The 20,808-nt window shown below is 54.7% G+C and overlaps 1 protein-coding gene across 3 annotated transcripts in view; it reads left to right on the forward strand.

Annotated features, from left to right (window-relative positions):
* Positions 1-17,983, forward strand: part of PPM1F (protein phosphatase, Mg2+/Mn2+ dependent 1F) — a 28,089-nt gene extending 10,106 nt beyond the window's left edge. For 2 of the 3 annotated variants that reach the window (XM_079762457.1, XM_079762458.1), the window contains exons 3-8: positions 1,249-1,394; positions 6,306-6,508; positions 6,936-7,124; positions 8,945-9,088; positions 11,649-11,742; positions 12,990-17,983. In XM_079762457.1, the coding sequence (XP_079618583.1) occupies positions 1,249-1,394; positions 6,306-6,508; positions 6,936-7,124; positions 8,945-9,088; positions 11,649-11,742; positions 12,990-13,369 (1,156 nt within the window). In that variant the 3' untranslated portion in view covers positions 13,370-17,983. The remainder of the gene's footprint in view (positions 1-1,248; positions 1,395-6,305; positions 6,509-6,935; positions 7,125-8,944; positions 9,089-11,648; positions 11,743-12,989) is intronic. The other variant, XM_079762456.1, reaches the window with a different exon arrangement.
* Positions 17,984-20,808: the final 2,825 nt, after the last annotated feature.

A 20,808-nucleotide genomic window follows, 5' to 3' on the forward strand; every position in this document is an offset into this window, starting at 1 on the left:
AGAATTGTTCCTCCACGGCCCTGGGCAGCCACCTCTCCAGCTATCCCGGCCCTCCAGCTGCTGTCTGCCCAGGCGAGCTCCTTCACGCTCGAGCCCTCACCCCCATTCATTTAGAGGCCCCATCTCCAGTTCAGACCTCAGCCAAACCTGAGACTCACTGTGGACAAGGAACCTGTCCAGTCCCCTGTTCAGTGCCTGCTCTGTCCCCTCCTGTCCACCGCCAGGTGCTGTTCCGCTAGGGCCTTGGCCTCCTTGCAGCATTTACCCTTCAGTCCACCCTGAAGGGGGAGGCCAGAGAGAAGCCTATCCCATCATGTCACGTCCCTCTTCAAAGCCCACCAAGGTCATGGCTCCCCATTTTCTGACACCTGCCTCCCTACCCCCAGTCTCCCCTTGTACCAGCTGCTCTGATGGACCAGGGACCCCTTGGGCCATGCACAGCCCAGCCTTCTAAGCACAGCCCAAGGGTCCCACGCTCCTTTTTTTGTTAGTTTTCTGGGGTGGCCGTGATGAAGGACCACAGGCTTGACGCCTTAACCAACAGTAATGTATTGTCTCAGTTCTGGAGGCTGGAAGTCCAAGATCAAGGTGCCAGCAAGGCTGGTTCCTTCTGGTGGTTGTTGGCCGCCCTTGGCTTGTAGGTTCATCACTCCAGTCCCTGCCTTCATCCTCACAGCATTCTGTGTGTGTGTGTGTGTGTGTCCGAATTTCCCCTTTCGATAAGGACACCAATGTTATTGGATTAGGGGCCCATCCTACTCCAGGGTGACCTCATCTTAACTAATTATATCTGCAACCAGCTTATTTCCAAACAAGATCACATTCTGAGGCACTGGGGATTAGAACTCAATATATGTATTTTGAAGGCCACAGTTCAATCCATAAGCTCCCCAACTCCCAGAGGTCCCCAGCTGGTATTGGTGACCAGGCACCTGTCATCAGGCTGAACGTTGGACAGTTTGTCTGGCCTGGCCGTGGAGGCCAGTGGACACCGCCCACAAGTCTGTGACACCCCCGCCCCACCGGCCCCAGCCCACGTCTGGAGCAGCACAGGCCCCAGGAAATGGCGTCATGTGGACGTCGGCTCCCCAAGGACAAGAGATTGACCTGCTCGTGTGGCCCCAGGGTGGGGTGCAAGTAGTCATTGCTACCTCCTGAGGGGCGTCCCTGGGGGAAGGGGCCTGAGGGGTCCCTCTGACGTTGGCTTCTGCTGAGGCGCCAGCCCAGCTCACTTCTTTCCCGTCCCAGGAACGCTCCGCCACCTCTGGCTGCATCTCTGGCCCATGAAGCCGTTTCCCAGCTGCTGCAGACAGACCTTTCCGAATTCACGAAGCTGCCCAGGCCGGAGGAGGAGGACAGCGAGGAAGTGGAGGAGGAAAAGGCCCCTGTGACCCGTGAGTTCTCCTCTGTATTGGGACCCCAGGCTTAGCAGGCAACTGGCTTGCCAGCCAGACAGGGACAGGCTGCCGGCGAGCACCAGAGAGGGAGAAGGCAGGGCTCACCTGGCCTCCAGTCCTTTGCCGTTTGCTGGTGGGAAGGCGGCGTGGCAGCACATGGCTGTGTGCGTGTGCTCAGGACGGGGCAGGGGCACCAGGATGCAGAGCGCACTCCCAGCCTGAGGGCAGCACGGGAGCTCAGCAGCCATCGCTGGGCTTCCGAACAGCCGGGGTGAACGATGTGTGTGTGGCCATGTTACAGGGGAGGACACCAAGGTCCCGCTTCTCGGTCCCGCTTCTGTTCTGCCTCACCAACGTCAGTCACCCTGCGGTGACGTGGGAGTGGGTCCCAGAGGCAGCCTTGATGTCCAGCGGAGAGGAAATGCCAGAGCTTGGCCCCTGGCCTGGGCCGACTCGGCCCCGTCAGGTGGAGATGCAGTGGGTTCCCGTGAGAGCTTGGGAGGCAGCCTACTCCTGGACAGTGGTCAGCGGGGCGGCCCAAGCCCTGCAGTAAGAGGGACCCAGAAACAGAGAGTGAGCCTTCTCCTGAAGAGGCGGGGCTCTTACTTTGCATGTCTTCCTTTCATTTTCCTAGTCATTCCTTTCTACCACATTTCACCAAAGTACCCGTTCGGGTCAGACCAGAACTACAGCAGGCAAGGGTTGCTCGGCCATGGCCTGTGGCGGGCTGTGCGGTGGGCCAGGCTGGGGGCCAGCTCTCGGTGGCTCCACGCTTAGTGGTGAAAGGGGCAGCTCCGGCCGCAGGCAGAGCTGGAGGCCAGTCGGGATGCAGAAGACAGAGTGGGTTCTGGGCCCGGCCTGGCCGTCAGCGCAGTGGGAGCCTCCACAGACTCTTCTTCCTTTGCCATTTCCTATCTGACTGCGTTGTTTTATCAGTTTTTAGTTGAGATGTAATTGACATATCACACTGTGTAAGCTTAAGGCGTACAGTGTGTTGATTTGGTTCGTTTATGCAGTGCTTTCACTAGCACCTCCCTCACGTCACTTAATTACAGGCATACCTCCGAGACACGGAGGATTCATTTCCCGGCCACCGCTATAAAGCAAGTCATAATCTTTTTCTGGGGTTTGGGGGCGATCTTGCCTTCGGTTTATAAAAAAAATGCAACATTTGTCAAGCACACAATAAAGCGAAGCATAATAAAAGAAGGTATGCCTGTATCATCCGACCGTCTCAGCATGAGTGGGAGCAAGGAGGGCAAAGCCAGGAACAGGCCAGGAAAACAGACAGCCTGTCCCTGCAATAGGTGCCGGGCCCTTCTGTCCTGGTCCCCGGCTCTTTTCCCAGGTTCCCTGCCCCCAGCCATCCCAGCACCACCTCCTCTGGTCCCCACCAGAGGCAGGAGACAGGCAGCCATTGTCCTCTGCAGAGCCTGCAGGCCCCGCCTTGCCCGAGTTCCGGCAGGAAGTCAGCGCCACCTGTTGGCGGGGAAGGAGCAGTACAGTGGCTGACAATGGCAGAGACCTCCACTTGGGGGCTCCTGCTCCCATGCAGGCCTGGTGTCCCTGCCTGAATCCGCCGTCCCTGGCATGGGAGTGGGACTTCAAGTCTATCTGTGGGTGTTAGGAGAGTCATCACCCAAGGGCAGAGATGTGACTGAGACGTCTGTGCGACAGGGTCAGGTGGAGCAGTGCCTGTGGGTGCCAGGAAAGCAGGCAGTCCTGTGAGCAGCGTAAGCGTGTGTCGGCCAGGTGAGCCTCCCCACAGCTTATCATTCTTATTGGTAATTGCCCTTTGCTGGAGCCAAGATTCAAGTTTAAACACGTTGACGAAAACACTAGCGTGACCTAAGGCAAGAGAGTAAACGGTGCTGTGTCTCCCTGGGTGTTTCAGACCTGATACAGCCCAGTTCTTGACAAATGCTAAATGGCCACCAAGTGCTGGGTGTGGTGGCAGTGGCCAATTCTAGGCACCCCCAATGTGTGGATTTCCTGGGACATATCTTCCCCTGGCCTCAGCCCTTCTTCTTTCCTTCTGTAGCCACTGCCTTTAGGCACGAGCTTATCTTCTCCAGCTCCCCAAATCCTTCGAGTGTGGCCTGTGACACTCCTGAGTCTGCCCTGTTTCCAGTGACTTGCCCTGGGGCCACCCTCTTAGGTGTGCCTGCCACCAGCCCCTGGGCCAGCAGGAGTCTCAGGAGGGATTTGTGTAGCAGAATGAACTGGGTCTCTGAGGTTTCCTTTGGACCTGCTCCTTGTTTGTTGTTTCTTTAGAGCCAGGCTTAGGTAGGATTTGGATTTTTGTTTTAAAATCTATATTGTCCGTGCTGTTATCTGTTGCTGCATAACATTGCTCCAAAATTAGTGACTTCAAACAATAGACATTTATTATCCCACTAGAGGCCCGGTGCACGAAATTCGTGCACTGTGTGTGTGTGTGTGTGGGGGGGTGTCCCTCAGCCCAGCCTGCACCCTCTCCTATCTGGGACCCCTCGGGGGATGTCCAACTGCCAGTTTAGGCCTGATCCCTCTCACAGTCTGGGATTGCTGGCTCCCAGTTGCTCGCCTGCCTGCCAGCCTGATCACCCCCTAACCACTCCCCTGTCAGCCTGATCGACGCCTAACTGCTCCCCTGCCGGCCCGATTGCCCCCAACTGCCCTCCCCTGCAAGCCTGGTTGCCCCTAACTGCCCTCCCTTGCAGGCCTGGTCGCCCACAACTACCCTCCCCTGCTGGCCATCTTGTGGTGGCCATCTTTGACCACATGGGGGCGGCCATCTTGTGTGATGACGTGAGGGTCAATTTGCATATTACCTCTTTATTATACAGGATAGTTTCTGTGGGTCTGGAATTTGAGAACAACTGTGCGGGTAGTTCTTGCCCAGGGTCTCTCATGAGGTCGGACGAAGGCCAGTGCAGGCAGAGGCTCTGCTTCCAAGATGGTTCAGTCGCACGGCTGTTGGCAGGAAGTCTCAGTTCCTCGCCATGTGGACTCGCCACAGGGCTGCTTGAGCATCCTTGTGACATGGCAGCTGGCTTCCCTCCGAGCCAGTGATTCACAAGGGAGACAGGAAGAGAGAGTGACAGTGAGAAAGACAGGGCACACAGGGTGGAAGCTGCTGTGCCTCTTAGGACCTGGGATCTGAGGCCACTCATGCTCACTTTGGTTTTATCATCTTCATCGGAAGCAGGTCACTCAGTTACACACTCAAGGGGAGGGAATTGAGCTCCCCCCACTCTTGAAGGGAGTAGTATCGAGGCATTTATAGATGTATTTTAAAGCCATCACCTGGGACTAACACCTGTAATGATAAATTGGGAAAGCACTAGAAAGGTGTACTTAAGAAAAAACATCACAAATAAACCACCACCACCACCCCCCCCACCACCACCCCCCCCACCACCACCCCGGTGTGAGCCTCTGCTGGCATTGTGGCTGTGTGCCTTCCCTGCCTTTTATTTATGGGCTCAGGTGGTAGAAGACTTTTCCACATACTCATGATATGGAATTTTCTATCCTCTTTTTTTCACAACGTTTTTCTTAATATCAGTGTTTTTTTCTGAGTATCATGACGTGAGCAATTTACGTGCTTACAAACTCTGTAAAAGTCCATTTTTGTTTTCCCCTTTAGTTTTTTTAAATTAAACTTTGAGAGAACCATAGCCTCACATGTAGTTATAAGAAATAACACATCGGGCCCTGACCGGTTCGGCTCAGTGGGTAGAGCGTCGGCCTGCGGACTGAAAGGTCCCAGGTTCAATTCTGGTCAAGGGCATGTACCTTGGTTGCGGGCACATCCCCAGTAGGGGGTGTGCAGGAGGCAGCTGATCGATGTTTCTCTCTCGTCGATGTTTCTAACTCTCTATCCCTCTCCCTTCCTCTCTGTAAAAAAAAAATCAATAAAATATATTTAAAAAAAAAAGGAAATAACACATCGGGATCCCAGGCATCCTTTACCCAGTTCCTCCCAATGGTAACGTCTTTACAAAACTCCTGAAATATCATGGCCAGGATCCTGACATAGTCAAGATCCTGGACAGTTTCATCCCACAAGACTCCCTCAAGTTCCCATGTATGCCACCCTAACACCCCCCCCCCACACACACACACACACAAAACCCCTGGCAACCACTAATCATCTATTCCTATAATTTTGTCATTTCAAGAATGCATATAAATGGAATCACACGGTATGTAACTTTTGAGGATTGGCTCTTCTCATTCAGCAGAATTCCCTGGAGATTCACCCAGGTTTCTGAGTGTGTCAGTCGCCCCTCCCTCCTCCTGCCGAGTGGTCTTCCATGGCATGAGGTACCCAGGTTTGTTCAGCTGTTCACGCACGGAAGGACACCTGCGCCGAGTCGGTTTTCACCTAGCACATGTAAAGCTGTGTGAGCAGTGAGCAGTCAGGCACAAGTTGTGTGTGAACATCGTCTTAATTTCTCTGGGATAAATGCCCAGGGGTGCAGTTGCTGGGTCAATGGCAATTACATGTTAATTTGCAAAAATCATTTTTAATAGCAGCTTAATTCACCAAGAGAACAGACCATAATTTACTCCGTCATGAATGTATATTGTTTCTAATTAGTGCAAAATTTTAAGTGATTCTGTACTCTGTCCTTAAATCACCTGCATTTCTGGCTATTTCTTTGGGTGGGGGTGCTCCATGAGTGGACGTGTTCCACCCCGGGGCCACCCAGACACTTCTCGCTGCTGATGACACAGGTTATCACACATTGTTTATCAGGCCGTGTGCCCCGGGGTGATGGGCTGGACGGGCCTGTGCAGGCCTGTGACTGGGCTGTCTGGAGAGCTGCAGAGACCACAGGAAGGGGGGCAGGGAGAGCGAGCAGAGCACTGGCTGTCCTGCGTTGGTGCTTCCTAACCACCCTCCATCTTACCCATCAGTGCTGGATGCCAAGGGCCTGGCGCTGAGCTTCTTCAACCGGCTCTGGGAAGTATGCAGCCAGTGGCAGAAGCAGGTGCCCCTGACTGCCCGGGCTCCGCAGCGGCAGTGGCTGGTCTCCATTCATGCCATACGGAACACTCGCCGCAGGATGGAGGACCGGCATGTGTGCCTTCCTGCCTTCAACCAGCTCTTCGGCCTGTCCGTGAGTGCTCCACCGCCAGGGCTCCACCTCCCAGGCCCAGGGCGGCTCATGAGGCCAGTGTCCCGAACCAGGACAGCCTAGGAGGGCTTGCACAGGGCAGAGGGTGGGAAACCATTCCGGGTGCCGAGCCGACCTTCCCACCAGGGCCGAGGCAGGAATGATGCCTACAGCTTCCGTCTGCAGGCCGAGGTGCTGGACATCTCTCAAAGCTCTTCCATTCAGCGCCTGACCCTTCTAGCCAGCGCCTGACCCCTCCAGTCAGCGCCTGACCCTTCCAGTCAGCGCCTGACCCCTCCAGTTAGCACCTGACCCCTCCAGTCAGCGCCTGACCCTTCTAGCCAGCGCCTGATGAGAGCCTTTGGCTGGGTCACAGCCTCGGCCGGGCATGAGGTCACCAGGGCGGTAACTCCCGCTGCGTTCCCATCAGGACCCTGTGGATCGCGCCTACTTTGCAGTGTTTGACGGTCACGGAGGAGTGGATGCCGCGAGGTACGCCGCTGTGCACGTACACGCCAATGCTGCTCGCCAGCCGGAGCTGCCCACCCACCCCGAGGGAGCCCTCAGAGAAGCTTTCCGGCGCACCGATGAGATGTTCCTCTGGAAAGCCAAGCGAGAGGTGAGGACAGGTGGGCCAGTCCTGTGCAGTGGGGGGCTAGTAGCCAGCCATTAGCATCGGAGAGGCCCAGCCCTGCGGAGGGATAGGAATTTAGCGGTGCTGGAAGGTTCTCACTAAATGCTGCTGGCAGTCGCGTCATTTTGTTCTTATAGCCAACGGGGCTTGTTTTCATTTGAACAGAAGCCACATAAAGCTTGCCACTTGCCGCAGGTGCAGCCTGGCCCTGCTGCCGTGTGGACCTGCCCCACTGCAGCGGGTGTGCAGGCGCAGGATCCTGTTTTCTTTTATTTATTTGTTATTTATCTATTTTTATAATCCTTACCTGAGGATATTTTTTCCAAAGAATTTTTAGAGAGAGTGAAAGGAAGGGGGAGAGGCAGAGAGAGAGAAACATCAACGTGAGAGAGACACTTTGATTGGTTGCCTCCCACACACGCCCCAAGCAACCGGGACCAGGGATTGAACCTTCAGCTGAGGTACTTGCCCTTGACTGTGCCCTTGATCGGAATCTAACCTGCGACCCTTCAGTCCGTGGGCCAATGCTCTAATCACTGAACCAAACCGGCGAGGGCCCAGGATTTTGTTTTAATCAAGCATGGTAAAATGACAGAGACATTTGTCCTGAAAGAAGAGCTTATTACCTAGAGGAGTTCGTTACTTACAGTTCCCACGAGGATGCACCATGCCACACAGTGCCACGGGGGAAGCACCACGTGGGTCAGGAAGCAGCGGGAGAGGAAAGCCTGGCTGTGGCCTCTGCAGGAAGCATGGGTGAGGCAGGGCCAGCGAGTCACAGCAGGCTTAGGACCGGAGAGTAGGAATCACCCCTACAGGCTCTGGGCTGCACGGGCAGTCCCCGGCTGTCGGAGCCAGCGAAACATGGGCCCAGCATGAGAGGCAGAGCAAGTGGCTAAAGACATGGGCTCCTGACCCGCTGGCTTGTGCATGAAAGGGTCTCTTGGGGGAGACGTTTGGTATCTTTAGGAATTAGCTGGCCCAGGGGTGGGGAGTGGGGCATTCTCTCCAGGATTAGCAAGGCCAATACAAATGATCAGAAAATACAGAAAACAAAATCATCATAACGTATAAATCATCATAAAATACAGAAAACAATCCAGCCAACGTGGCTCAGTGGTTGAGCATTGACCCATGAACCAGGAGGTCAAGGTTCGATTCCCGGTCAGGGCACATGCCTGGGTTGTGGGCTTGATCCCCAGTGTGGGGTGTGTAGGAGGCAGCCAATCAATGATTCTCATCATTGATGTTTCTATCTCTCCCTCTCCCTTCCTTTCTGAAATCAATGAAAATATATTTAAGAAAAATAAAAACACAGAAAACAGAACTCATGGTTAATATGCAGCCACACTTCCCCTTGCTCTCCTGGGCAGGGTCTCAGCAGGAGCTGGTGTCCCGCTGGGAGTGCTCTTTCCTCGGGAGTGAGAGCCACACAGGGATGAGGCGTCTGTTTCTGAAAGAAGAAAGAACCCGTCCTCCCCTCAACCCAACGCTGAACCTTACCTGTGTTCTCGTCAGTTAGCTCTCCCGCAGCCTGTGGGTCGATACAAAGATATGTCCATTTTAGACCTCGGGAAACAGGCCCGGTGGACCTTCCCCAGTTGACACGGCTGGTGAGGAGATTTGGGGTGGGGGCTGCACCATCATCAGACGCTCTAAGCACAGAATGGAAATCATCACGGTGCCGTCGTGCATCGGCAGCCCTTTCTTCTCTCTGAGCGCTCCTCCAACAGTTCTTCCCTCTGGACTGCGTGTGCCTGCGGGGCAGGTGCCACCCTCACCCGCTCGGCCTTCTCCTCCCACAGCGACTGCAAAGTGGAACCACAGGCGTGTGTGCGCTCATCACGGGAAAGACCCTGCACATCGCCTGGCTGGGGGACTCGCAGGTCATCCTGGTGCAGCAGGGACAGGTGGTGAAGATGATGGAGCCACATAAACCCGAGCGACAGGTGAGGGGCTCCCTCCACCCACGCCCTGGGACATCCCTGGCCCCATTGTGCTGGGCCTGTCAGGGAAGCAGATGGTCAGGGAGCCCTGGCCAGGCATTGCTGGGACAGGTTAGGAAGTAAAAGGGACCTTGGGCCCTAACCGGTTTGGCTCAGTGGATAGAGCGTCGGCCTGCGGACTGAAATATCCCAGGTTCGATTCCGGTCAAGGGCATGTACCTTGGTTGTGGGTACATCCCCAGTAGGAGGTGTGCAGGAAGCAGCTGATCGATATTTCTCTCTCATCGATGTTTCTAACTCTCTATCCCTCTCCCTTCCTCTCTGTAAAAAAATCAATAAAAAATATTTTTTAAAGAAGGGACCTTGGGCCATCTTCCCAGGAAACCCTTGGCACTCCTCCACAGGGAGAGCTCCCCTGTCTGACTCCAGTGGCCAGTGGTCCCCTAAAGCTTGGGACATGAACAGCCAGTGTCACAGCAACACGGAACCCAGAGCTGCAGGGGAGAGCTGAGCTGTGTGCCCAGCAGGCAGCCAGGAAGTGGGGTCAATGTGCAGCGTCTTGTCATGCATGCAGACTGGGAGCGGCTCACCTGGGCTCTGGGAATGAGGGCAGGAGGAGGTGATGCTGGGCTGGAAGGAACCAGGCTTGGGCTTCCTTAGGCAGAAGCTACGCTGCGACCCTGAGGTCACTCACCCCCCTGAGCTTCAGGGTTTTCACCTGGAAGCAAGGATGACTCTTCCTTACTCAGACCATATCTCACCGAAGTGTCCGTTCTGTCTCCTGAGGCGGGAGAGCGAGCGTTTGCACAACTGGGGGGGGGGGGGGGGGTGCCTCTAGGCCCCACATGCTGCTCTGCACTGACTTTTTCACCTACTCGTGCGCCTGGTGGGTGTTCCACGTCAGTACATACACATGAGGTGCTCCCACCCTCTCCCAGGCTGGTGGAGTCCCATTCATTTCCATCCCTCCTCGATGGACATGGGTTTTTTTCAGTCTTTTGGTGCTAGAAACAGGCAGCTGAGTACAGCATTTCCGTGTTCAGGGTCAGGTTCATCTAAAGGGCACGTCCCCAGAAGTGCAGTAGCTGGGTCAGAGTGCACAGATTTGCAGACTGCCCCCTCAGGCGGTCTGAGAGGTGAGAGGCCTTCGTTTAGTGTGCATTTCTGTTAAGAAACCAGCTTAAGCGTCTTTTCCAGGCTGAAGATCATTTCCGTCACCTTTCCTGAGAACACGCCGTTCCTGTCTTTTGCCTATTTTTGTCCTGAACTGTTGCTATTTTTCTTATCGATCTGTAGGCATCTTATATACTTTAGGGAGGTTGGCTCCCTATCTGTGCAGCGATTTGCAAATTCTTTTGTCTTTCTTTATGGGCTTTTCCATATGGAAGTGTTGGTTTTATGTAATTGTATGAAACTGTCTTTTCTTTTGTGGCTTTTAGAAAGCACTGCGTAACAGCCAGGAACGACAGCGTTCCTTAGCCTCACAGCCTGTGCTCAGCATCCTACATATGCTCTCCCCATTGTATAGAGGGAACTGAAGCCAGAGAGGTTAAGTAACTTGCCCAAAGCACACAGCAAGGAAAGGGTAGGTATTCTCTGTCACTCTGGGACCTCCAGTGCCTGCTCTCGGGTGGACCCTCCTACCCCAAGACAAGCAGCCAGGTGACATGTGGCCCAAGTTAGGTCTAGATACAAACCTGTGCTTGAGGTCCCAGTTCTGCACCCACGTAAGCTCAGTGTTTAGCACCTCCTCTGAGCCCGCTGGGCACTTTTTGCAGGCAGCATTTCCCAAACACTGCCTGAGCTCAGCAGAGTGGACCATGCAAAGAGCAAGGACAGATGTCCATGCTTGGGCCTGGCTCCACCCCTTCCAAGCCTCAGGCTCATCATCAAACAGCAGACACTGTTGTCACCACCTTCAGGCAATAGGCTCAGGTCTGGAAACCTCCGTCCAGGGGAATTTATCGAACCAAAGACGTTTTAGGACTCACGGCTGGACTGGGCCTCTGTCCTGTCCTCTCTGGCCTGGAGCACTGCAGTCCTTTGGGGAGCCGGACAGGGCCTGTGGGTGGAGGAGAAGGGTGAGGACCCAGGGCCACGGGGCTTTCCAGGGCCTGGTTCAGGTTTCATCCAGCCTTGCCAAGTGGCCGCATGTCACACACGCTTGGTGTCCTCCCAGCAGCTTACGGAGAAGGGACGGTGTCCTGCCTGAAAAGGGAGACAGCTGAGGGGCCTGCCGTCTGACCCCGGGGCTCGCGCTCTTTCTGTTGCCTCGTGAGCATCTCCCCGGCCCTGAAAGGCTGCTCGGGGCCGGGCTGTTGGTCGGTGGCTGTGAGTGGCCCGTCTGCATTTGCACCACAACCTATTTAGCCATTCCTGCACCTGGAGGACGGTGAGGTTATTTATAATCCCTCACTGTGTTACTGATGCCTCATTTGGGCATCTTTCAAGAGCTGTGGCTCCCAGCGCTGTCTTAGAAACCAGCTCAGCTCCTCCCGGCTGGCAGTGCCGGATGCCCTGCCTGTGGGAGCGCCGAGGCCCCCACTCTGGCTGTCTTCCGCAGGACGAGAAGGAGCGCATCGAAGCGCTGGGTGGCTTCGTGTCTTACATGGACTGCTGGAGAGTCAACGGGACCCTGGCCGTCTCCAGAGCCATCGGTAAGGAGGCGAGGGGCGAGAGAAAGGCTGCCCAGGGCTAGGCCTCTGGGCCCAGCTGTTGGGGACGGCAGTGCCATGTGCTGGAAAGGTGCCTGCCCTTAATAAGGCTGATTGGAAAGTGACTGTCAGACGCCTTGCACAGAGAACTGCGGTTCAAGTTACATGTCCTTATCTCTTTGTTAAAACACTTCCTCAGAAAAATCTAGGCCTGTTCCCCTTGGTTAGCTGGGAGATAAGTGTTAAATGTTCCATAGTGAGATTTATCTCCCCCCTCCCCCCATTCATGCTGATGATTCCTTTTTCTGTCTTAAAATCTGAAGTATAAGCTTCCCCACCCACCTCATTCTATTTTCTCAGCAGCCTGTCGCTGCCAGGCCTCACTCGGGGGCTCGACAGCCATGTCTCTTCTTCAGATACTTAGGAGCCACCTCCTTCCTGCTGACCCCAGTGATGGGACATCTGTCCCTCCAGCCTCCGGAAACGTCCCCCTCTTGCCACACGTGTTGCCCTTCTCCTTGTGGCCTCTGCCCTTGTGTCTCTGGACACACCGGGGCAGGGAGGCGGGGCAGGCCTCTGTGGAAGCTCAGGGGCCAGGCTCCCTTCCAAGGAGAGGGAAGCTCTGGGAAGCTGGGCATGAGGGACGACGGGGTCTAGTTCACGCTCCTTGGGCAAGTGACTGTCAGGCCAAGAGCAGAAGGAGGGCCGGCAGGAAGCTCTGAGGGGGCTGGGGTGGTGTGAGCTGTCCATACCAGGAGGGGACGGGGGGAATTGGAGCTGCATTTTGAAGGTAAAGCCAGTAGGACCTGCTAACAGATTAGATGTGGGGTGTGAGAATCAGAGGGAACCCTCAGATTCTGGTGCTGTTTTCCACGCTGAGGAGACTGGAAGAGCAGGTGTGGGGGAGGAAGAGCGAGCTCAGTTGAGTGCCTGTCCGGTGTCTGATGGGAGCTGTCGGGAGCTCAGGAGGGCCGGGGCCATAGCCCAGGCGGTGTCCTGGGCCACTCCCTCTGGGCCCTGCTCCCCGGAGTGAGAAAGCTGTGTGTTGGAGCTGAACTCTGGCCCTGCTGGGTTCTGATTCTTCCCTCAGGAACACCAGAATAATCTGTCACATCCCCTCCGTGGGAGGTTATCTTTTCACCGTGTCCTTGCCTGTGAGGGGGTATTGGAGGAGGGCGGGCCATAGCGGCCAGGCCTGGCAAGACGGACAGCCAGTCCTCTGACTGCAGGCACTTCTCTCCCATGCCCAGGGGATGTCTTCCAGAAGCCCTATGTGTCTGGAGAGGCAGACGTGGCCTCCCGGGAGCTGACCGGCTCTGAGGACTACCTGCTGCTGGCTTGTGATGGCTTCTTTGACGTAGTCTCCCACCAGGAGGTGGCCGGCCTTGTGCAAAGCTGCCTGGCCAAGCAGCAGGGCAGCGGGCTGCATGTCGCCGAGGAGCTGGTGGCCGCAGCCAGGGAGCGGGGCTCCCGTGACAACATCACGGTCATGGTGGTCTTCCTCAGGGACCCCCGAGACCTGCTGGAGGGGTGGGCCCAGGGGGCCGGGGAATCCCAGGCTGACAGGAGAAGCCAGGACTTGCCCTCTGCCCTCTCGGAGCCAGAGAACAACACTCCATGGAGAAGCTAGGAGGTCCAGCGCCCCGGTGGTCCCCACCCTGTGACCCTTCCCCTCAGGTGCCTAAGGACCCAATAGGCAGGGGTGGGAGGCGGCACCACCCAAGCAGTGCTTTTCCCTGGGATCCCTGAGGCTGTGCTGCTCACATCGGTCCCTCCTGATGGCTGTGGAACTGCGTGGGGCGTGGGCATCACACGTTGCTCGTGACAGGCAATGGGACAGAGGAAGCCTTGCCAAAGAGAAGATGACCTGGGAACTGGACTGGCTCTTGATCCCCACGAGGTGGGGGTGGAACCAGAGGCCACAGTCACTGGCTGCAGCCGGACCAAAGACACCGGCGTGTGTGGGGGGGGGGGGGGCAGTGGCACACCCTGGGGGACCCAGAGCCGTGGGTATTTGCAAACACGTCCTGGGCGCCCAGCGCAGGGTTTTTCCCTCCGTTCCTCATAGGCCACAGCTGGGAGGGTTCATGTCGGCAGACGCACCTGGCTGCGCTCAGCTGGCCGAGCTCGCTTCCCAAACGGGAGAGGGTCTAGGATTGCGTCTGCAGTGGTCGCCCGCCTGCGTCAAGGCAGCCGGGACACGTGTGGCCCTGGTCTCACTGGTCCCTCTCGTCCCCCGAAGGGGAAGGGGAAGCTCAGAGATGCTGCACTTGTCTTTTGTGTTGTTGTTGTTTTCCAGGGAAAAGTCTAATTCAGAAGCAGTATTTCCGGTTTTCTCTCTGTTCTGTCAGTGCCAAAGTGACCTGTTGTGTCAAATAACTTAAGCAGAGCTTAGCATTTATTTTAATCCTTAGAAACTTACGTATTGGTTGTTGTTGGTTTTTTAGGGGAAACTTCTTTTGCAGTATTACTGAATTTTTTTCTTAAATCAAGATTGAAATAAAAACCATTCCAGGTAGTGTTAATAAGCCATTCAAGTGCCTTAAACAGTTTTAGGGAAGGCTAGATCTGCCGGGCCTATGATGAGTTCCAATAGGCATGTTTAAGTTTCCACAAGAAGGATTTATTTTGTTACAGAGGGTGGTTTAGGCTAGAATTCTCCCGGAAGAGTTCTTTCTGCCTCTCTGAGATGGGCCACTGACAGTCAGCAAGGTGGTTCCCAAGAGCATGGGCTGTTCCGCGGGCCCGGGCCGGACTCAGGGCCCCGGGAGCCTGATCCCCACCTTCCTTGGTTCTGCCACTTGGTATCTGGCTGGACCCTAAGCTGAGGGCCCGAGCTCCGTGAGCAGGCACGCCCTTGCTGCTGTTTGGAATGTTCCAGAATGTCTTGTGTGTTGGTAGTTGGATTGGTTTCATTCGGAAACACATTCTCGGAGGCTCTGGCAAGTCTGATGTAGCCTGTGGGTCTGTTTGGAGGCAGCAGGGATGTGGCTGGGAGTCTGTCCCACCCGCCCGACTGATGCCCCTCTTCCTGCCAATAGCTGGCAGCCTCTGCTGCCCTGACTGCCTATGGGAGAGCTCGTCCGGTCCCGGCTGCCCTGGGAAGGTGAAGCTCAGTGACTTTGTTTGCTCACATCAAGTGAGCGCTGCAACTGCTGTGTGGATTGAAGGTGGCAGGACTGGGTGAGGGCTCCAGGCAGAGGTCAGTTGAGTGCCTGTCCGGTGTCTGATGGAAGCTGTCGGGAGCTCAGGAGGGCTGGAATTCTCCAGGGGGAGACGGGTGTCCAGTGGGCATGCAGGGGTGGGCAGGGCTGCTGCAGGCAGAGGATGGCAAGTCTGGGAAGGGCAGTGAGTTGCTTAACTGAGGCTTCAACAGAAGGTTGCCAGGGGGCTGGGCCGTGGGAGGAAGCTTGGTGCCGGGTCCCCAAGGCCAGGAGTCCTGTAGAGGCATTCTGAGTCCACCCACAGCTGCAGAGCCCCAGGAAGACCTGCCTGGGGAGCCCCCTGACCCCAGTGGCATTGAGGGGAGTCCCAGGGAAGTGGCGGGGATGATGAGAGATGTTTTAGGGAGAGGCCGTTGGTCCATCCCACAGGTAGGGAAGGAGCCAGGGGGCCTCCCCTGCAGGCTCCGAGTTTATCCCATCCCCGCAGCAGGATGAAGACGCTGAGGCCACGTAGTCAGTGCCTTGCTCAGGGCCTCATGATAAAAAGCATCTTAAACGTGGTCACTGCAATTCAGAGAATGCTTGGCAGCCAACATGACCATGTGTTACCCCAGTTAACTTGAAGGCCCGCTGCCTTCTGGGGGCCAGAAGCCTCCTCGTCGGCCCCTCCCAGCACAAGGCTGGCAGCAGGCTGGCTGTGGCCCCACCCTTCCCTACCAGCCTGGCCTCCTGAGGGCATGACCTTCATGGAGGGAGGGAGCAATGGGCTTGTTTTTCTCTTCTTTGCTCATCTTACTCCGCAGATTGCTGCCAAGAGAGGAGCTTCAGTGCGTGGAGTCTGGATTCCACCACTTGGTGGCCTGATTTGTGCCGCGATCTGAGGCTCCACCAGGACATTTCTCCAGGCTTGTCCTGGCACCTCTCCAACCCGAGCCAGGCTGCTGGAGTCCACCCCCTCACCCCCAGCAGAGGCCCTGAGCCAGGCATTGCTGTCTGGTGTGGCTGTTAGCCCAGGGAGTCCTCGTTATCCTGCTGCTCGGGGGCTGGCCTCTGCAAGCGCCTAGGCTCAGAGCAGGTCTTTTCCATCTTGGCTGGGCTGCACTGGGAGCCACTGGGCATCTTCAACCACCGAGCATCCTGGTCCACTTCCTCCTCAGGACACAGTCCCAAGAGGGCTCCTGGCTGAGACACTGGTCTGAAAACCGTGGTCCCCTTCTCAAGCCCCAGCTTTGCCACTAGCTTATTTATTATGCAAGCTGAGTAAGTCGTTGCATTTCCCTGGGACTCAGTTTCCCCTTTGTAGGGCACAGGGTTGCACTGAGTCTGCAGCAGCTCCAGGAATTCTGGAGGTGCAGGGGGTACGTGGGTGAACCCAGCACATCCTGGGGAGATGCTGCCAGTGCCGAGGGCCCTTCCCCCACCGCCAGCAGGGAGGGGGTGAATAAGTTTTACTGGTGTCTATTCTTAAAATTAAGTGGGTTGGAAAAGAATTGAGCTACTGATGCCAGCGCCTTATAAGGAATACAAAAGCTGGAGAATTCCAGCCTTGCTTTTACAGGTAGAGCTGATCCGGAGCCAGCAGGGGTGGGCGAGGCAGGCAGCTGAGTGGGAGGGCTGGGGGAGAGGCAGTACAGTTGGGCTCCCCAGGGCGGCTGGTCCAACTCCCAGCCCGCTGAAATCCTGAGGCGACGGCACAGCCTCCCTGGCCCAGCCGGTGCTCAGCATCCAGGGCCTGGAAATGGGTGTGTTTTGGGGAGAGAGCAGCAGGGTGCTCACTGAGGTACTGGGCCAGCTTTTGGCCGCCCCCTGCCTTTGGCCACAGCCCTGTCTCCTGTCCGCCCTGGCCCACACGTAGTCCCTGGCCTTGCCCCTTCCCCAGCTACCTCAGCAGTATTCCCGGGGCCAGGGGCACAGTTCTGACAGCTCCTAGGCCTGGCTCCCGTGCCAGCTACACGGAAACTAGGTGGGTTTGTGCAAAATGAGCCATTTGGTTTGATTCTGCCTGTAGCCCAAAGGGGCAGCTGCCTGGGGGCCTTTCCCAAGGCTCCACAACTTTGCCAAATTCGCTGAGCTTTGCCATTCACGTGCTGTGCCAGCCTTGCCAAGGATTTATCTGTGCACATTTCAGTGAGGTTCTGTGGCGGGGGAGGGGGCGGGGGGAGGTTCCAAGACAGGATGTCTGTCTGCCCTGACCTGACTGCAGGGACAAGTCCCAGGTGGGAGGCCAGAAAGGCAGCCTCCTCCCAGGGCTGTTGTGCTCAAGTGTCAATAAACCACGAGTCTGAAACCTGCGTCGCGTCCTGAATTCTGCCTTCTCTCACCTCTGAATTCCTGGTTCCCCTGGGAGTCCGGGCTGTTTGGAAGCTCCTGGGGTGAATGGGGACCATCTACAAATCCCCTCGGAAGGGGAGCAGTTGAACTCTGGAGGGAGCCCTACCTCTCCAGCGATCCTGCCCAGCCTGGTTCACATCCCTGGGCTCCCAGCCCAGCCTCGCCAGCAGCAGGAAGTCACCTTCACTGTGGGCATGTGCAGGGGTGGCAGGAGAGAGGCAGGCCTCTGGGGAGCCCGCAGGAGTCCTTGGTGTACACGAGCCACTGAGGATGGAGACCCTGCCTGCACAACACTCACCCGGGAGAGAGCAGGTCCATGGCCCCATGGGCTGTTCTTCCTTGAGCTCCTGGCTGAATTCAGACCCCTAGGGAACATGGACAGCATCCAAAATACTCCATACAGAAGCTGCCGAGCCAGGGCCCCGAATGCTGCCTGAACCTCTCCCCAAAACATGGGGTGGGGGAGCTTGTGCTTTCAGGCTGGTGGGGGCCAGCTAGCCGTGGGTTGCTGTGTCGCTCCCTCCCTGTCAGCCCAGACACCGAGCCTTTGCCCGCTCCTTGCCTGTGGGACCCTCCCTCTTGCCCACTTTCAGGTCTGGTGAGCCTCATTTCCCATAGTCCTTCCCAAATCACCCCTGAGGGCTTTTAGCACCCCCTCCTGCTCCAGGCAGCCTGGGCATCAGTCTCCCACCCTCCAGACCACACTGCAAGGGAGGCAGCATGATCTCTCCATCCTATCATTTGGGGTGGGGGGGTGGGGGGCGTTGCTGGGGCTTCCAACCAGGCCCTGCCCCTCCCCCAGCCCCACCTACTCACCCATCTGCCTTCTGCCTCCCTCGCCCCCTCCGCCTCCTTCAAAGCTCCCGCAGAATCTGCCAAGCAGATCCTTGGTCTTAAGTATATGCTGTCTTGATTGTTCCCTAATGAGTCGCCTCATGTGTCTGAACCTCATCACTAGAGCCAGATGGTGGTTCCGCACTCCCCCCTCCACCACCGCCACGGAGCTTGGAGCCCAGGAGAGCATTCTCTCTGAGGCCACTGGCTGGGGGCAGGGGGAAGCCTGAAAGACTGGGCACACTGCAAGCAGGGACTGAGTGACCCCTGGGGGGGCCAGAACATCAGCCGGGTTCTCTGCCAGCAAGGAAACAAATCTGCACCAGAGGTCAAGTCTGGATAGGGTCTGCCAGGCACAGCACAGGGGCCCACAGGGGTGCCACTGCCCACCACAGGCAGGCCCCTCCTTAGACCACTGTCAGCATTCTGGCTATGGCAGAGGAGAGCACCTTCTCCTCTTGTACCTCCTTCCTCTTCTCCTCTTCCCTGCCCCCCCCCCCCCACCTCCTTCCTTCAATTATAAAAGCAACACGACAACATGACAAAACTTGGAAAAGAGAGAACATCAAGATTTGGTTTTGGGTATGGAACAAAATAACAAAATAAGCAAGGTAAGTGTTTAGCAATATAGTTTAAAAATAAAACTTCTTGAAATGAAAGGCACCTTTTGCCCAGAGCGACTAAAACATTAGTGTATAGTCGGTGGAGAGGAGACAGATTAAATATATTGGTAACAGCTATGTATTTTAGAGTCAGAACTGTATGGATGTATTTCATTGGCTGCAATTTGGTACATTCAGTGTCTGTAGCATCATGTTTGAGAATTGAAGCCTCACTTCACGAAGCTGGTTCTCAGAGGACGTTCCCCTTCCCCAGCGGCCTCTCCTGGCTGTCAGGCCCAGCCCAGGTGACAGGCGCAGGCTGCCCGCTCCTGCCCCATGCCATCCATCTCTCCATTTCTGATCCCCACAGTATAGCACATCTGGGCTGGGTCTTCCGTTTTTAAAATAGGAGGTATTTGACATAAATACATTGAGCATCAATGTCAGAGATCAGATAGGAAGCATAATAATTACAGACCCACCAACCAACTCAAAACGTCGTCTTGCCAATAGTGTTCGCCATCTGCATCACCTTTAGAGATGACTTCTTTATAGATTTACCACATACGTGTATCTCCTTACACATTTTATTTTGCTTGTCTTTTTTAAAATTTTATTTTGTATTGGTTTCAGGTGTATGCATAGTGGTTAGACAGTCATATACCTTGGTATTTCCAGTATCCCAACTGATGCCATACATAGTTATTGCAATATTATTGACTACAGTCCCTGTGCTTTACCTAATCCCCATGACTATTCTGTAACTACCAATTTGTACTTCTTAATCCCTTCACCTCTTTCAACCAGTTCTCCAAACCCTCCTCCCCTCTGACAACCACCAGTTTGCTCTCTCTGAGTCTATTGCAATTTTGTTTTGTTGTTTACATTCCACATATAAGTGAAATAATATGGTATTTTTTTCTTTCTCTGACTGACTTATTTCACTTAGCATAATACCCTTTAGGTCCATCATGCTGTTACAAATGGTAAGATTTCATTCTTTTTTACGGCCAAGTAATATTCCATTGTATATATGGACCACCACTTTTTTATCCATTTGTCTATTGATAGGCACTGGGTTGCTTCGGTATCTTGGCTATTGTAAATAATGCTCAATTTGCTTGTCTTTTTATGAAAAGATAGAAAAATAATGAAAATGAAAAACATGAAAAGACTTAAAATTTTTTTTGCTGTATGTGTTCTATATCATGTTTTTCATCACTCAGAGTTCTGGATTCACCTGTGCTGTGTGGGTTTCTAGCTTTTTGCAGGAACAGAGCTGCTGTGAACATTTTCAACAGGTCTCCCAGCACCCATATACAAGAATTTCTTGGGCATACCAAGGAGTGAAACTGCTGGGACAGACTGGCCATGGAATTTACAAGGCCAAGTGCAAATCAAAATACAGGCCCCTTGCCCAGCCGGCATGGCTCAGTAGTTGAGCATCGACCTATGAACCAGGAGGTCATGGTTCAATTCCCAGTCAGGGCACATGCCCGGGTTGCAGGCTAAACTTCTAGTAGGGGGCGTGCAGGAGGCAGCTGATCAATGATTCTCATCATTGATGTTTCTATCTATCTCTCCCTTCCTCTCTGAAATCAATAAAAATATATTTTTAAAAAATAGTAGCCTTGATATATTGTGATTTAAAAAAAAGTACTTTAACTATATGGTCTTCCTCCCCCAGATCCACATACCTAGATGTATTATGAGAAAATCATTAGACAAATCCCAAATGAGGGACAGTCTACAAAATACTTGACCAGTATCCCCCAAAACTGTCAAGGTCATAAAAAACAGGACGTCTGAGAAACTGGCAAAACCAAGAGGATCCTACGGATGACTAAATGTAATGTGGAATCCTGGAACAGAAAAAGGACCCAAGGTGAAAACTAAGGGAATCTGGTCCTGGCCAGGTAGCTCAGATGGCTTATCTGATATGCCATCCCTGGTCGGGGCACATACAAGAAGCAGCCAATGGATGCATAAGTAAGTGGAGCAATGGATTGATCTCGCTCTCTCTCTTCAATAAATATGAATCTAAAAAAATAGTAAGGAAATTTGACTAAAATATGAACTTCAGTTAATTATAATGTATCAGTACTGGTTCATTAATAATACAAATGTACCATACTAAT

Source organism: Cnephaeus nilssonii (assembly GCF_951640355.1).
Source record: "Cnephaeus nilssonii genome assembly, chromosome: 22".
Taxonomy (NCBI): domain Eukaryota; kingdom Metazoa; phylum Chordata; class Mammalia; order Chiroptera; family Vespertilionidae; genus Cnephaeus; species Cnephaeus nilssonii.